Source organism: Anomaloglossus baeobatrachus, chromosome 5 (assembly GCF_048569485.1).
Source record: "Anomaloglossus baeobatrachus isolate aAnoBae1 chromosome 5, aAnoBae1.hap1, whole genome shotgun sequence".
In the NCBI taxonomy this organism is placed as follows: domain Eukaryota; kingdom Metazoa; phylum Chordata; class Amphibia; order Anura; family Aromobatidae; genus Anomaloglossus; species Anomaloglossus baeobatrachus.
In genome coordinates, this window is record NC_134357.1 from 167,834,398 (window position 1) to 167,852,349 (window position 17,952).

Sequence of the window (17,952 nt, forward strand, 5' to 3'; positions counted from 1 at the left end):
ACAAATTGTCTGACTGAAAAATATTTTTCTTGATTTTTTTGTGCACGCTATCATTTGCTTGAGGTACTTCCCATTCTCATTTGTATATTAGGTGCCCCTATACCCAGCACTTCTCTATATTAACTATACATGCAAATATTTTTCTCCGCTTTGCTTGGACATCGTCCTAATCCAGTGCATGTGGTATCTTTATGTTTTTTGGTTTTTCAAATAAAGTATTTCACATTTATTATTGTGTATGGACATTTGTCATTCTTTTCTCTTGATTTCGGGATATATTAGCTTATCGATTTGTTCATATATGCATTATTTTGTCTTAGGCTATGTGCGCACGTGTGCGTATTGTATGCAGTTACGCTGCGTTCTGCACCGCAGTGTAACTGCATGTGTCCTGCGTCAACAGCATAATCTATGAAGATTGTGCAGGAGCTGTGCGCACGTGGCATATTAGAACACAGCGATTCGGCTGCTGCCCGAAGCGTGCGTTCTAAGAAGTGACATGTCACTTCTTTCCTGCGGTTTGCATGCTGTCTATAGGGAGAGGCATCATGCAGAGCGCACGAATTCTGCAGGCACCAGGCGCTTCAGAACGGAGCTTTTCAGCTGCACTTTGAAGCGGACCTTTTGTGTGCGGTGCAGAGCGCACACGTGCGCACATAGCCTTAGAAACCCCTCTGCTCACACACTTTAGTGCATCGTTGTATCACTTTTCATTATACAGGTAAGCACTAGAATGTAGTTTTGAGTGTCATTTTGTCTCTAAAAAACAAAGCTCCTATACTTCCCCCTTGTGGTCATCACAATATTTGCACAGCTCTGCTCAAACTTGTTAGCCTTTATCAGTTATGTGCACACGTTGCGTTTTTTTTCCGCAGAAAGTGCCAAATTGCATGCGTCCTGCTTCCCCAGCAAAGTCTATGAGAAAGCCGAAAAATTAATGCACACGCTACGTTTCTAAACGCAGCGTTTTGGATGCCAAAAATCGGTGCGGATAAAAAAGCAGCATGTCACTTTTGTGCGTTGTGGCTGCGTTCTCCACCCATTGAAATCAATGATGTGGGTCAGAACGCAGCTACACCGCAGATCGCTGCATTTTTGTTGCGGTCCGCATGCTTTATCGGCATACAGAACGCAGACATTTTTATCTGGAAGTGAGGTCAAGAGGTTTACTGTTGACCCCACTTCCTGACAAAGTTCAGGAAAGCCGGTGTCGCCAAAGTGCCCGCCCCGACCCCCAACCCCCTCCCGAAAATCCAAGACTGCCGCGCGCACAGCAGCGCACCGGCCACCCTATTCCTCTGCTTCTGTCGCATGTGCCATAACACATGCGACAGAAAACTGCTCCCCAGGCCCTGCCAGGTCACCCCCTATTCCCCCCGGTGTCTCCCCGCGGCCCCCTCCTCCTTCACAGTGCGCGCCGGTCACATGTACAGAGAGCAGCTGACAGCTCAGCTTCCTGTGTTCAGAGATGCTGGCTGCTGCTCAGCACACTGCAGCTGTGACCCGGGGAGGGTGGGTGCAGATTCTTTGCACCCATTCTCCTCAAATGGAGGGTCTGCACTCCTAGAAAATGGAAGATACATTCCCCGAGCGTGCCCCCCATATTCTAGAAGGTCCAGAGTCGTGGGACGTCAAAAATGGATTACAGGGACCCGATTTTTTTTTCTTTTCAATAAATTGGTGAAAGAGGGAATATTTTGGGGAGTGTTTTTTCAAATAAAAATTTTTTTTGTTGTCAACTTTTTTTGCTATTACTGTCAATTAGTTATGTCGGGTATCTGATAGACGCGTGACATTACTAATTGCTGGGCTTGATGCCAGGTGACATTACACATCTGGTATCAACCCCATATATTACCCCTTTTGCCACCGCACCAGGGCAACGGGATGAGTTGGGGCGAAGCGCCAGGATTGGCACATCTAATGGATGCGCCACTTCTGGGGCGGCTGCGGCCTGCTACTTTTAGGCTAGGAAGAGTCAAATAACCATCCTGAGAATACCAGACCCCAGCTGTCAGCTTCACCTTGGCTGGTGATCTAATTTGGGGGGACCCCACGTTTTTTTTTTTTTTTTTAATTTATAAATAAAAAAAAACAGCTTGGGGAGCCCGCCAAATTGATCACCAGACAAGATGAAGCTGTTAGCTGTGGTTTGCAGGCTACAGCTGTCTGCTTTACCCTAACTGGCTATCAAAAATAGGGGGAACCCCACGTCATTTATTTTAATTTTTTGGGCTAAATACAAGGCTAGGCACCCTTTAGTGCCACATGAAAGGCACTAAAGGGCACCAGCTTGGCAAATGCAGGGGGTGGGACGTTATATATATGTTTGACATCCATTGACGCATTTTTGGCTGTGTGCCCACAATCAGGGTTTGCAGCGTTTTGGGCGCAGAGTGTTTTCCCTGCGTCCATAACGTTGCCTTGTGCAGTAGAAGCACAATGGAAGGATTTTTAGAAATCCTGTGCCCACTGTGCTTCTTTTCTCCGCAACATAAACTGACCTGCGGCGTGGCTTCCCGAGCCTCAGCATGTCAATTTATGCTGCGGAGATGAGTGTTCTCTGCAGGTAGAATAGAGCTTAAGTCCACAGCAGCCTGAACCCAAATCATGGGCAGCTGCGTTCTCCCGTGGACAACACTCACATCTCTGCAGGAAGGCTGGCACTGTGTACTAGACGCCGTGTTGCTGGATCATGTGGTCAAAAACGCACCTGAAGAGAACGCATGGAAAAACGCATGAAAAGAAGGGAATTTTGTTTACTTACCGTAAATTCCTTTTCTTCTAGCTCTAATTGGGAGACCCAGACAATTGGGGTGTATAGGCTATGCCTCCGGAGGCCGCACAAAGTATTACACTTAAAAGTGTTAAGCCCCTCCCCTTCTGCCTATACACCCCCCGTGCTCCCACGGGCTCCTCAGTTTTGGTGCAAAAGCAAGAAGGAGGAAAAAGAATTATAAACTGGTTTAAAGTAACTTCAATCCGAAGGAATATCGGAGAACTGAAACCATTCAACATGAACAACATGTGTACACAAAAAAACAGGGGCGGGTGCTGGGTCTCCCAATTAGAGCTAGAAGAAAAGGAATTTACGGTAAGTAAACAAAATTCCCTTCTTTGTCGCTCCATTGGGAGACCCAGACAATTGGGACGTCCAAAAGCAGTCCCTGGGTGGGTAAAATAATACCTCGTAAGAGAGCCGTAAAACGGCCTCTTCCTACAGGTGGGCAACCGCCGCCTGAAGGACTCGTCTACCTAGGCTGGCATCCGCCGAAGCATAGGTATGCACCTGATAGTGTTTCATGAAAGTGTGCAGGCTCGACCAGGTAGCCGCCTGACACACCTGCTGAACCGTAGCCTGGTGCCTCAAAGCCCAGGACGCGCCCACGGCTCTGGTAGAATGGGCCTTCAGCCCTGAGGGAACCGGAAGCCCAGCCGAACGGTAAGCTTCGATAATTGGCTCCTTGATCCACCGAGCCAAGGTTGATTTGGAAGCCTGTGACCCTTTACGCTGGCCAGCGACAAGGACAAAGAGTGCATCCGAGCGGCGCAGGGGCGCCGTACGAGAAATGTAGAGTCTGAGTGCTCTCACCAGATCTAACAAGTGCAAATCCTTTTCACATTGGTGAACTGGATGAGGACAAAAAGAAGGTAAGGAGATATCCTGATTGAGATGAAAGGGGGATACCACCTTAGGGAGAAATTCCGGAACCGGACGCAGAACCACCTTGTCCTGGTGAAACACCAGGAAAGGAGCTTTGCATGACAGTGCAGCTAGCTCAGACACTCTGCGAAGTGAAGTGACTGCTACTAGAAAAACCACTTTCTGCGAAAGGCGTGAGAGAGAAATATCCCTCATTGGCTCGAATGGTGGTTTCTGAAGAACCATCAGCACCCTGTTCAGATCCCAGGGTTCTAACGGCCGCTTGTAAGGAGGGACGATGTGACAAACCCCCTGCAGGAACGTGCGTACCTGTGGAAGTCTGGCTAGGCGCTTCTGGAAAAACACAGAGCGCTGAGACTTGTCCCTTAAGGGAGCCGAGCGACAAACCCTTTTCCAGTCCAGATTGAAGGAAGGACAGAAAAGTGGGCAAGGCAAAAGGCCAGGGAGAAATACCCTGAGCAGAGCACCACGACAGGAAAATTTTCCACGTCCTGTGGTAGATCTTGGCGGACGTTGGTTTCCTAGCTTGTCTCATAGTGGCAATGATGTCTTGAGATAACCCTGAAGACGCTAGGATCCAGGACTCAATGGCCACACAGTCAGGTTGAGGGCCGCAGAATTCAGATGGAAAAACGGCCCTTGAGATAGCAAGTCTGGTCGGTCTGGTAGTGCCCACGGTTGGCCGACCGTGAGATGCCACAGATCCAGGAACCACGACCGCCTCGGCCAGTCTGGAGCGACGAGGATGACGCGGCGGCAGTCGGCCCTGATCTTGCGTAACACTCTGGGCAACAGTGCCAGCGGAGGAAACACATAAGGGAGCTGAAACTGCGACCAATCCTGAACTAAGGCGTCTGCCGCCAGAGCTCTGGGATCTTGAGACCGTGCCATGAACGCCGGTACCTTGTTGTTGTGCCGGGACGCCATGAGGTCGACGTCCGGCACCCCCCAGCGGCAACAGATCTCCTGAAACACGTCCGGGTGAAGGGACCATTCCCCTGCGTCCATGCCCTGGCGACTGAGAATCTGCTTCCCAGTTTTCCACGCCTGGAATGTGAACTGCAGAGATGGTGGAGGCCGTGGCTTCCACCCACATCAAAATCCGCCGGACTTCCTGGAAGGCTTGCCGACTGCGTGTGCCGCCTTGGTGGTTGATGTATGCCACCGCTGTGGAATTGTCCGACTGAATTCTGATCTGCTTGCCTTCCAGCCACTGCTGGAACGCTTTCAGGGCAAGATACACTGCCCGTATTTCCAGAACATTGATCTGAAGCGAGGACTCTTGCTGGGTCCACGTACCCTGAGCCCTGTGGTGGAGAAAAACCGCTCCCCACCCTGACAGACTCGCGTCCGTCGTGACCACCTCCCAGGATGGGGGTAGGAAGGATTTCCCTTTCGATAATTAAGTGGGAAGAAGCCACCACCGAAGGGAAGCTTTGGTCGCCTGCGAGAGGGAGACGTTCCTGTCGAGGGACGTCGGCTTCCTGTCCCATTTGCGTAGGATGTCCCATTGAAGAGGACGCAGGTGAAACTGCGCGAAAGGAACTGCCTCCATTGCTGCCACCATCTTCCCCAGGAAGTGCATGAGGCGCCTCAAGGTGTGTGACCGACCTTGAAGGAGAGATTGTACCCCTGTCTGTAGTGACCGCTGCTTGATCAGCGGAAGCTTCACTATCGCTGAGAGGGTATGAAACTCCATGCCAAGGTATGTCAGCGATTGGGCCGGTGTCAGATTTGACTTTGGAAAATTGATGATCCACCCGAAACTCTGGAGAGTCTCCAGGGTAGCGTTGAGGCTGTGTTGGCATGCCTCTAGAGAGGGTGCCTTGATCAACAGATCGTCCAAGTACGGGATCACCGAGTGACCCTGAGAGTGGAGGACCGCTACTACAGTAGCCATAACCTTGGTGAAAACCCGTGGGGCTGTTGCCAGGCCGAACAGCAGTGCCACGAACTGCAGGTGTTCGTTTCCTATGGCGAAGCGCAAGAAGCGCTGGTGCTCTGGAGCAATCGGTACGTGGAGATAAGCATCTTTGATATCGATCGATGCAAGGAAATCTCCCTGGGACATTGAGGCGATGACGGAGCGGAGGGATTCCATCCGGAACCGCCTGGTCTTTACGTGTTTGTTGAGAAGTTTCAGGTCCAGGACAGGTCGGAAAGACCCGTCCTTCTTTGGGACCACAAACAAGTTGGAGTAAAAACCGTGGCCCTGTTGCTGAAGAGGAACAAGGACCACCACTCCTTCTGCCTTCAGAATGCCCAGCGCCTGCAGAAGAGCCTCGGCTCGCTCGGGAGGCGGGGATGACCTGAAGAATCGAGTCGGGGGACGAGAGGTGAACTCTATCTTGTAACCGTGAGACAGAATGTCTCTCACCCAACGGTCTTTTACCCGTGGCAGCCAGGTGTCGCAAAAGCGGGAGAGCCTGCCACCGACCGAGGATGCGGAGTGAGGATGCCGAAAGTCATGAGGAAGCTGCTTTGGTAGCAGCACCTCCGGTGGTCTTTTTAGGACGTGACTTAGACCGCCATGAATCAGAGTTCCTTTGATCTTTCTGAGGCCTTTTGGACGAGAATTGGGACCTGCCCGCGCCCCGAAAGGACCGAAACCTCGACTGCCCCTTCCTCTGTTGGGGTATGTTCGGTTTGGGCTGGGGTAAGGATGTATCCTTTCCCTTGGATTGTTTGATGATTTCATCCAAACGCTCGCCAAACAATCGGTCGCCAGAAATTGGCAAACTGGTTAAGCGCTTTTTGGAAACAGAATCTGCCTTCCATTCCCGTAGCCACAAGGCTCTGCGGAGTACCACCGAATTGGCGGCTGCAACCGCCGTACGGCTCGCAGAGTCCAGGACAGCATTAATAGCGTAAGACGCAAATGCCGACGTCAGAGGTTATGGACGCCACCTGTGGCGCGGACGTGCGTGTGGCTGCGTCAATTTGCGCTTGACCTGCTGAGATAGCTTGTAGCGCCCATACGGCTGCGAATGCTGGGGCAAAAGAAGCGCCGATAGCTTCATAGATGGATTTCAACCAGAGCTCCATCTGCCTGTCAGTGGCATCTTTGAGTGAAGCCCCATCTTCCACTGCAAGTATGGATCTAGCTGCCAGTCTGGAGATTGGAGGATCCACTTTGGGACACTGAGCCCAACTTTTGACCACGTCAGGGGGAAAGGGACAACGTGTATCCTTAAGGCGCTTAGAAAAACGCTTATCTGGACAAGCATGGTGATTCTGGACTGCCTCTCTGAAATCAGAGTGGTCCAGAAACATACTCGGTGTACGCTTGGGAAACCTGAAACGGAATTTCTCCTGCTGGGAAGCTGACTCCTCCACCGGAGGAGCTGAGGGAGAAATATCCAACATACGATTGATGGACGCAATAAGGTCGTTCACTATGGCGTCCCCGTCCGGAGTATCAAGATTGAGAGCGGCCTCAGGATCAGAATCCTGATCAGCTGTGTCCGCATCATCAACTAGAGATTCCCCCCGCTGAGACCCTGCACAATATGATGATGTCGAGGGAAAATCTAAGCGAGCTCGCTTAGTCGGTCTGGGGCTGGGGTCTGTGTCAGAACCCTCAGCTTGGGATCCATGAGATACCCCGGGAGGACAATGTTGGTCCAGCTGAGGTGGGCCAGGGAACAAAGATTCAACAGAGTCCCTGTGCTGAGATACCGGCCTGGACTGCAAGGCTTCTAGTATCTTAGCCATAGTCTCAGAGTTTTGCAAACTCCGTCCCTGTCACCTGAACAGTGTTAGCAGGTGGCTCCCCCTGGGCCCCCCCTAGCAGAGGCTCTGGCTGAGCAAGTGCCACAGGGGCCGAACAGTGCACACAATGAGGGTCAGTGGAACCTGTCGGTAGCGGGGTCGTACATGCGGCGCAGGCAACATAATAAGCCTGTGTTTTGGCACCCCTGCCTTTCGTGGGCGCCATGCTATTATCTTCCCTGAGCAACACAATAGGGTATATAGCCAGAAATCAACTGTGCACCATACAGTGTAAAACAGATACCATAAACATATAATGTTACACTACTGCACAATGGGGCTAGCACCACCCGCTTAAAGCGGTTGTGAGGCCACCAGAGTCCCTGCCTGGGTCTCCCAGACTTTGTCCCCCTCTGCAGCGTCCGAGGAGCTGACAGGAATGCGTCCTGAGGAGAGGAGGGAGCCGTGGGCGTGACCCAGAAAGAGCGGGAACTGGTGCCTGCACTGTGCACAGTGAGGGGAGTGGAGTATGCAAAGCATGCTCCAGCCCTCAGTGCTGCTCGTTCTGAGCAGCGTCCCACCCTTCCCCTGCCTGTCAGGGCTGGGGGTGGGAGGAAAGGAACTAGGCCGCAAAAAGCCGGGGACTCTAGTAATAAACGCGGCCGCCGTAAAAGCGCGGCCGGCGTGGAAGTCCCCGGTGCACTACAAGTCCCAGCCGCGCCGCAGTGTTTCCATGGCCGCGGCGGTTAGTGCGGCAGTCCCTATACATAAACACACTCAGCAACGCTGAGTGTGTAATGGCACATATTAACCCGGTCAGCGCCGCAGTCCCCGATGCACTTGCACACCCAGCAAAGCTGGAGTGTTGCTGTGCGCGGTCCCCACCGGGATACAGAGTACCTCCAAGTAGCAGGGCCATGTCCCTGAACGATACCCGGCTCCTATCCAGCAGGCTCCACAGGAGTTGTGGATGAAGCACGGTCTCAGTGCCTGGAGACCGATAGGATCCCACTTCCACCAGAGCCCTGAGGGGGATGGGGAAGGAAAACAGCATGTGGGCTCCAGCCTCCGTACCCGCAATGGATACCTCAACCTTAACTACACCGCCGACAAGAGTGGGGTGAGAAGGGAGCATGCTGGGGGCCCTATATGGGCCCACTTTTCTTCCATCCGACATGGTCAGCAGCTGCTGCTGACCAATCTGTGGAGCTGTGCGTGCGTGTCTGACCTCCTTCGCACAAAGCAAAAAACTGAGGAGCCCGTGGGAGCACGGGGGGTGTATAGGCAGAAGGGGAGGGGCTTAACACTTTTAAGTGTAATACTTTGTGCGGCCTCCGGAGGCATAGCCTATACACCCCAATTGTCTGGGTCTCCCAATGGAGCGACAAAGAAACGCATGCGTTTTCGATGCGTTTTTTTCCCAAAACGCATTGTTTACAATTGTCCCCTCTGCCAGAGGGTGCGTTTTTTTCTGCACTGAAAAAAAACGCAACGTGTGCACATAGCCAAAGGGGTTTTCCAAGACCTGGGTGGATCTTTGATTCCTCTCTTGCTTTTTGAGATGACAGATCCTCCTCCGTTCCCTAGACTAAGGTGGCTATGTAGCACTCAACACTTCTTTCCATGGCATGACGAGGTGGAATAGGCCCTCATTTTGACCCCAGTAATAACACTTTACTTACTGGACATTCTTTGGTTTGGACCACACCATGCTCTGTGTTTCTTTTAGGCCGAGTCGCAAGCCATTTACTGCCCCAAACGCAGCTCCTGGAAAACAAAAAAATATTTCTCAGAGGACCGCAGCCATTGGCCATGATTTCACATGCTTTTTTTATCTTTTAATTAAATCATTTTTTTTTTTTTTAACTATATTTTTATTCAAATTTTTCAATAACATAACACTGGCATAAGCGAATTCAGCATTGTAAATTCAACATTACATTGTCATATTTGATCATCCCAAATTCCATACCAATTTTTTAAAACCAATAACCGTAACATGGCAAGATAAAGCAAAGGAAAGCAGCGACCCCTTAACCCATCATTCTTATCATTCCCCCCATTGAACCCTTGTGAACATGGTAATGACATATAATAAAGAAGTCCCACTCAAATCGGTTATTTCCCCCTCTCCTTTTAGTCAGCTTTCGGCCTTTCCTCCCCCACCTCCAAGCCATCCAATGTATCCTTCAATTTTTCAGTATGATACCAGACTGTGTCTTTGAAAGGTGACATAATCCTGACTATCTCCTCCCGAGTACAATAGGCCAGTATGAATTTCTTCCATTTGTTAAAGTGCTGTCGTATTCTATCCGCCCTCCTTTCTGCATCCAATCCTTCTATCTCAAGAAGATGCATGAGCTGACCCAAGATCTCTTCAATCGCGGGGACCCTAGACTCCAACCAATTTTTTAGTATCGCTCTCTTGGCTGCCAGAAGTATCACATGTATAAGTCTGGGTGGGTTAGTCATCTTCCCTTTGGTATCGTTCCCCTCCTCCCAATGGTGAAAAATAGCGAACCCAGGTGAGAGCCGAACTTCAAGACCCCACACCTTTTGTATACAACTTTTGATCTGTGACCATAATGGACTCAAATGGGGGCAGGACCACAACCCGTGAAGGAGATCAGTTCCACTACTCTTACACTTAGGGCAATACGTAAGCCTGTCTGGCTTTGTTGCTGATGGAGGGAGATTAAAACCATAAATTGCCTTGTGCATAATTCTAAATTGGGTTTCTCGCCAATTCTCATTTAAAATTGATTTACGAAGAGCATTCCACCCTCCCCTAATTTTTACCCCCATAGACTGGTCCTCAAATTGTTTTTCCCAAGATTTAAATAAACCTTCCGGGTGCTGTCCTATTAATAGATCACGCATGGCTCCATAAAGAAAAGAGATAGATGATGAAGTTATTGAGTTCTTTACCAGACAATCAAAAGAGTTAAATACTACCTCCTGGGTCACATCATGCAACTGAGTCATAATACTATATCTCACTTGGTCATATTGGATTACTTGGTTAGGCCCCAGGCCATACTGCGCTATAATTTCGTCTCTACTCAACCATCTAGGTTCTGAGGTGTGCAAGAGATGAGCAACAGTCCTTATACCCCTCACCTTCCACTCTTCAAACAGCTTATTGCTCGTCCCCTGCACAAACTCTGGATTCCCCCATATAGGCAAGTATTTGGATATTTTATGGGGAAGTTTGTAGTTTTTCCTCAATGCCTTCCACGCTGCAATCGTGTCTTTAAATGAGGAAGAGTGCTTGATTTTCACTGGGAGATTAGCCTGCCTAGTATGAAGCAATGCCACCAGATCCCAAGGTTGTGCATAGTCTCTCTCAAGCTCCAACGCTGAATAATGCCTAGAGCCTTTAATCCAATCCAGTATATATCTAGTCAAACAGGCTATATTGAAACCCCGAATGTTCGGCAAACTCAGACCTCCATGAACCTTAGATGCCATCAACTTCTTAAGCCCTATACGAGGGCGTTTCCCCCTCCAAATGAAGTGTGAAAAAGCTCTATTTAGGCTACTTTCACACATCCGGTTTGAGCCCTGCGGCTCAATCCGGCTGTGAAAACTATGCAACGGATGCGGTGAAAACACCGCATCCTTTGCATCAGTTTTTACATGCGGCCGGTCCGGTTTTTTCCGGTTGCGGCATGCTACTGAGCATGCGCAGTGGAAAATACCGCATGCGGCGACCGGATGCGGTTTTTTCCGCATCGCGCCGCATCCGGCCTCCATAGGGATGCATTGAAAAATGCGCCGCAGCGGCCGGATGCGGCGCGATGCGGTGTTTTTTGCCGGAGCAAAAAACGTTGCAGGGTACGTTCGATCCGGCCGCCGCATCGGCTAAATCTGCCGCATGCGGCAAAAACCGGACCGAACGCAAGCCCCTACGGCACAATGCGGCACTAATGTAAGTCAATGCAAAAAAAAACCGCAATCGGCGTTACAAAAGCCGGTTGCGGTTTTTCTGCAGAACGCCGTATTGTGCCGCAGAGCAAAAGTCCGGATGTGTGAAAGTACCCTTAGCTGGACAATATCTTTATGCTTGAGAAGCAGGGGAAGTGTTTGAAGATGATACATTAATTTATTTAAATCATTTTTATTGAATACTCCCAATACAGATTTTCCAATTTTTCAAATATGAGTGAGAACATAATATAAAACAGAAACTATCACAACTTCAATTCCTCAGCCCAGACTACACCCAAATCACACGTGATATTTACAGAGCGATGCTGAATTACCGGTTTCTGGGGATCTTCACACATCACCAGTAATAAATATAGAAAATTATCCTAATTGTACGAAAACCCAGATAGGAAGTAACTGTGTGATTCCAGACTAGCACCAAACAGGAGGTCCTGAGTGACGCACTCTCGAGGAATCACAGCACCACTAAATGCCAGTATGACGCGTTACCAGAACGGCAACGACGGCCACCAACATAGGCCAGTAGTGTCTTTATCTGCCAGCAGTGTAACACGGTCACAGGCACGGACAGCACTGGACAGCTGACTACCACTGGAAGGGTGGTTTGTTTTGTTTTTTTTAGGTACAAACTACATAATTTCTGCAAAAAATGGGATTAACCGTTAATGTTTTTTTCTGATCAGGTCATTCACATGTTGCCCCAGCATCACTCGATTCTGCATTCAAAGGTCAGTGGCACTGATTACACCCTGCCCACAGCCAGGACGTGGTATTGAGTACCTGTCCCATATGTTAGGCTAGGAGCTGTACACATCCTAGAAGGCACCTGTCAGGACATTGTCAGCCCTCAACATGGGGCAATTCCTTACCCCAATATGTATGCCCACAACTAGGGATCTACTAAATCAGTCAGGTCATGTTCACACTAGATTTATTATGGCTGCTCAGCAAGCAGCTGCCATCTGTCCACACAAGCAGAGGTGTTTTTAAGTGAAACTCTTCTAACTACATAAAGTTCTCATCATGGAAGATTTCACACTACAAACCTGTCATACAGCAGCCTCCAATAGTGAAAAATGCCAGCTCAAATCTGCCACGAGTTTTATTGGCTCCAGTTGGTAAAATGAATTCATCTGTATCCTACAGGACGACAAATGTATCATCATGGAGAAAAGAAGGGAATTTTGTTACTTACCGTAAATTCCTTTTCTTCTAGCTCCTATTGGGAGACCCAGACAATTGGGTGTATAGCTTCTGCCTCCGGAGGCCACACAAAGTATTACACTTTAAAAAGTGTAACCCCTCCCCTCTGCCTATACACCCTCCCGTGGATCACGGGCTCCTCAGTTTTGGTGCAAAAGCAGGAAGGAGAAAACTTATAAATTGGTCTAGGGTAAATTCAATCCGAAGGATGTTCGGAGAACTGAAACCATGAACTAAAAGAACAAATCAACATGAACAACATGTGTACACAAAAGAACAACCAGCCCGAAGGGAACAGGGGCGGGTGCTGGGTCTCCCAATAGGAGCTAGAAGAAAAGGAATTTACGGTAAGTAAACAAAATTCCCTTCTTTGTCGCTCCATTGGGAGACCCAGACAATTGGGACATCCAAGAGCAGTCCCTGGGTGGGTAAAAGAATACCTCAATAAACAAGAGCCGAAAAAAACGTCCCCCTCTTACAGGTGGGCAACCGCCGCCTGAAGGACTCGCCTACCTAGACTGGCGTCTGCTGAAGCATAGGTATGCACTTGATAGTGTTTCGTGAAAGTGTGCAGACTAGACCACGTAGCTGCCTGACACACCTGCTGAGCCGTAGCCCGGTGCCGCAATGCCCAGGACGCACCCACGGCTCTGGTAGAATGGGCTTTCAGCCCTGAAGGAAGCGGAAGCCCAGAAGAACGGTAGGCTTCGAGAATCTGTTCCTTGATCCACCTAGCCAAGGTTGACTTGGAAGCCTGCGAACCCTTACGCTGGCCAGCGACAAGGACAAAGAGCGCATCTGAACAACGCAGGGGCGCCGTGCGAGACACGTAGAGCCGGAGTGCTCTCACCAGATCCAAAGAGTGCAAATCCTTTTCACATTGGTGAATTGGATTAGGGCAAAATGAAGGCAAGGAGATATCCTGATTGAGATGAAAAGGGGATACCACCTTAGGGAGAAATTCCGGGACCGGACGCAGAACCACCTTATCCTGGTGAAACACCAGGAAGGGGGCTTTGCATGACAGCGCTGCAAGCTCAGACACTCTCCGGAGTGATGTGACTGCCACTAGAAAGGCCACCTTCTGCGAAAGACGTGATAGAGAGACATCCCGCAGCGGCTCGAAAGGTGGTTTCTGAAGAGCCGTTAGCACCCTGTTAAGGTCCCATGGTTCCAGCGGACGATTGTAAGATGGGACTGTGTGGCAAACTCCCTGCAGGAACGTGCGGACCTGCGGAAGCCTGGCTAGGCGCTTTTGAAAAAATACGGAGAGCGCCGATACTTGGCCCTTGAGAGAGCAGAGTGACAAACCCTTGTCCATTCCGGATTGAAGGAATGAAAGAAAAGTGGGTAAGGCAAACGGCCATGGAGGAAAACAGTTATCAGAGCACCAGGATAAGAAGATTTGCCAAGCCCTGTAATAGATCTTGGCGGACGTTGGCTTCCTGGCCTGTCTCATGGTGGCAATGACATCCTGAGATAACCCTGAAGACGCTAGGAGCCAGGACTCAATGGCCACACAGTCAGGTTGAGGGCCACAGAATTCAGATGGAAAAGAAGGGAATTTTGTTACTTACCGTAAATTCCTTTTCTTCTAGCTCTTATTGGGAGACCCAGACGATTGGGGTATAGCTACTGCCCTCTGGAGGCCACACAAAGCACTACATTAAAAGTGCAAGGCCCCTCCCCCTCTGGCTATACCCCCCCGTGGTATCACGGGTTCTCCAGTTTTAGTGCCAAAGCAAGAAGGAGGAAGCCAATAACTGGTTTAAACAAATTAACTCCGAATAACGTCGGAGAACTGAAAAACCGTTCAACATGAACAACATGTGTACCCGCAAACAACCAAGAAATCCCGAAGGACAACAGGGCGGGTGCTGGGTCTCCCAATAAGAGCTAGAAGAAAAGGAATTTACGGTAAGTAACAAAATTCCCTTCTTCTTCAGCGCTCTATTGGGAGACCCAGACGATTGGGACGTCCAAAAGCTGTCCCTGGGTGGGTAAATAAATACCTCATGTTAGAGCTGCAAAACAGCCCTCCCCTACGGGGGTGTCACTGCCGCCTGCAGGACTCTTCTACCTAAGCTGGCATCCGCCGAAGCATAGGTATGCACCTGATAATGCTTGGTGAAAGTGTGCAGACTGGACCAGGTAGCTGCCTGGCACACCTGTTGAGCCGAAGCCTGGTGACGTAATGCCCAGGACGCACCCACGGCTCTGGTTGAGTGGGCTTTTAGCCCTGAAGGAACCGGAAGCCCCGCAGAACGGTAGGCCTCTAGAATTGGTTCTTTGATCCATCGAGCCAGGGTGGCTTTAGAAGCCTGCAACCCCTTGCGCGGACCAGCGACAAGGACGAAAAGTGCATCGGCACGGCGTATGGGCGCCGTGCGGGAAATGTAGATTCTGAGTGCTCTCACCAGATCTAGCAAACGTAAGGCCTTTTCATACCGGTGAACCGGATGAGGGCAAAAAGAAGGCAAGGAAATATCCTGATTAAGATGAAAAGAGGATACGACCTTAGGGAGAAACTCCGGAATGGGGCGCAGCACAACCTTGTCCTGGTGGAACACCAGGAAGGGAGCCTTGGATGACAGAGCTGCCAGCTCAGACACTCGCCGAAGCGATGTGATTGCAACAAGAAACGCCACTTTCTGCGACAGCCGAGAAAAGGAAACTTCCTTCAGAGGCTCGAAGGGCGGCTTCTGGAGAGCAACTAGTACCCTGTTCAGATCCCATGGATCTAACGGTCGCTTGTACGGGGGCACAATATGACAGACCCCCTGCAGGAACGTGCGCACCTTAGGAAGACGTGCTAGACGCTTCTGAAAAAACACGGATAGTGCCGAAACTTGCCCTTTAAGGGAGCTGAGCGACAAGCCCTTTTCTAACCCCGATTGCAGGAAGGAAAGAAACTTGGGCAATGCAAATGGCCAGGGAGACACTCCCTGAGCAGAGCACCAGGACAAGAAAATCTTCCACGTTCTGTGGTAGATCTTAGCCGAATTCGACTTTCTAGCTTGTCTCATTGTGGCAATGACTCCCTGAGATAATCCAGCAGACGCTAGGATCCAGGACTCAATGGCCACACAGTCAGGTTCAGGGCCGCAGAATTCTGATGGAAAAACGGCCCTTGGGACAGTAAGTCTGGTCGGTCTGGCAGTGACCACGGTCGACCGATCGTGAGATGCCACAGATCCGGATACCACGACCTCCTCGGCCAGTCTGGAGCGACGAGTATGACGCGGCTGCACTCGGATCTGATCTTGCGTAGCACTCTGGGCAAGAGCGCCAGAGGTGGAAACACGTATGGGAGCTGAAACTGCGACCAATCTTGAACCAAGGCGTCTGCCGCCAGAGCTCTTTGATCGCGCGACCTCGCCATGAATGCCGGGACCTTGTTGTTGTGCCGGGACGCCATTAGGTCGACGTCCGGCACTCCCCAGCGGCGACAGATTTCCTGAAACACGTCCGGGTGAAGGGACCATTCCCCTGCGTCCATGCCCTGGCGACTGAGGAAGTCTGCTTCCCAGTTTTCTACGCCTGGGATGTGAACCGCGGATATGGTGGATGCTCTGTCCTCCACCCACATTAGAATGCGCCGGACTTCTTGGAAGGCTTGCCGACTGCGCGTCCCTCCTTGGTGGTTGATGTATGCCACCGCTGTGGAGTTGTCCGATTGGATTCGGATCTGCTTTCCTTCCAGCCACTGTTGGAAGGCCAGTAGAGCAAGATACACTGCTCTGATCTCCAGAACATTGATCTGAAGGGTGGACTCCTGCGGAGTCCACGTCCCCTGAGCCCTGTGGTGGAGAAATACTGCTCCCCACCCTGACAGACTCGCATCTGTCGTGACTACTGCCCAGGATGGGGGCAGGAAGGATCTTCCCTGAGACAATGATGTGGGAAGGAGCCACCATTGTAGAGAGTCTTTGGCCGTCTGGGAAAGCGAGACTTTCCTGTCCAGGGACGTTGACTTCCCGTCCCATTGGCGGAGAATGTCCCATTGAAGTGGGCGCAGATGAAACTGCGCAAAGGGAACTGCTTCCATGGCTGCCACCATCTTCCCTAGGAAATGCATGAGGCGCCGCAAGGGATGCAACTGGCCCTGCAGGAGAGATTGCACCCCTGTCTGTAGTGACCGCTGCTTGTCCAGCGGAAGCTTCACTATCGCTGCTAGAGTATGAAACTCCATGCCAAGATACGTTAGTGACTGAGTCGGTGATAGGATCGACTTTGGAAAGTTGATGATCCATCCGAAAGACTGTAGAGTCTCCAGCGTAGCATTCAGGCTGAGTTGGCATGCCTCCTGAGAGGGAGCTTTGACCAATAAATCGTCTAGGTAAGGGATCACCGAGTGTCCCTGAGAGTGCAAGACTGCTACCACCGCCGCCATGACCTTGGTGAAGACCCGTGGGGCTGTCGCCAGACCAAATGGAAGAGCTACGAACTGAAAATGGTCGTCTCCTATCACAAAACGTAGAAAACGTTGATGTTCTGTAGCAATTGGCACGTGGAGATAAGCATCTCTGATGTCTATTGAGGCAAGGAAGTCTCCTCTGGACATTGAGGCAATGACAGAGCGGAGGGTTTCCATCCGGAACCTCCTGGCGTGCACATGCTTGTTGAGCCGTTTTAGGTCCAGAACAGGACGGAACGAGCCGTCCTTTTTTGGAACCACAAAGAGATTGGAGTAAAACCCTTGCCCTTGTTCCTGAGGAGGGACTGGGATAACCACTCCTTCCGCTTTTAGGGAATCCACCGCCTGCAGCAGAGCATCTGCTCGGTCTGGCCGTGGGGAGGTTCTGAAGAACCGAGCTGGAGGACGAGAATTGAACTCGATTCTGTACCCGCGAGACAAAATGTCCGTCACCCACCGGTCTTTGACCTGTGACATCCAAATGCCGGAAAAGCGGGAGAGCCTGCCCCCGACCGGCGATGCGGAGGGGGGGGGCTGGAAGTCATGAGGTAGCCGCTTTGGAAGCGGTACCTCCATTTGCTTTCTTGGGGCGTGTGTGAGTCCGCCACGAATCTGAGTTTCTTTGCGTCCTCTGAGTCCCTTTGGACGAGGTAAATGGTGTCTTGCCCGAACCTCGAAAGGACTGAAACCTCTGCTGCCACTTTTTCTGCTGAGGTTTGGGTGTTCTGGGTTGTGGTAAAGAGGAGTCTTTACCCTTGGACTGCTTAATGATGTCAGCCAATGGCTCGCCAAACAGTCTCTCTCTAGACAAAGGCAAACTGGTTAAACATTTTTTGGAACCAGCATCCGCTTTCCAGTCCTTTAACCACAAGGCTCTGCGCAAAACTACCGAATTGGCGGACGCCATTGAGGTGCGACTGGTAGATTCTAGGACCGCATTGATAGCGTAAGACGCAAACGCCGACATCTGCGTGGTAAGGTGCGCCACTTGCGGCACTGCTGGATG

General features: G+C 50.7%; 1 protein-coding gene and 1 non-coding gene across 2 annotated transcripts in view; both read right to left on the reverse strand.

Annotated features, from left to right (window-relative positions):
- The window catches only part of LOC142311023 (mitochondrial import inner membrane translocase subunit Tim23), a 40,802-nt gene that overhangs the window by 9,281 nt on the left and 13,569 nt on the right, over positions 1-17,952 (reverse strand). Inside the window, exons 3-4 of the mRNA XM_075349010.1 lie at positions 12,373-12,466; positions 9,058-9,142 (exon numbers count right to left, since the gene is read on the reverse strand). Coding sequence (XP_075205125.1) covers positions 9,058-9,142; positions 12,373-12,466 — 179 coding nt within the window. The remainder of the gene's footprint in view (positions 1-9,057; positions 9,143-12,372; positions 12,467-17,952) is intronic.
- Positions 11,722-11,922, reverse strand: LOC142313587 (small nucleolar RNA SNORA74). The gene has a single exon (XR_012754574.1). It is a non-coding gene; the product is annotated as a small nucleolar RNA SNORA74 (small nucleolar RNA).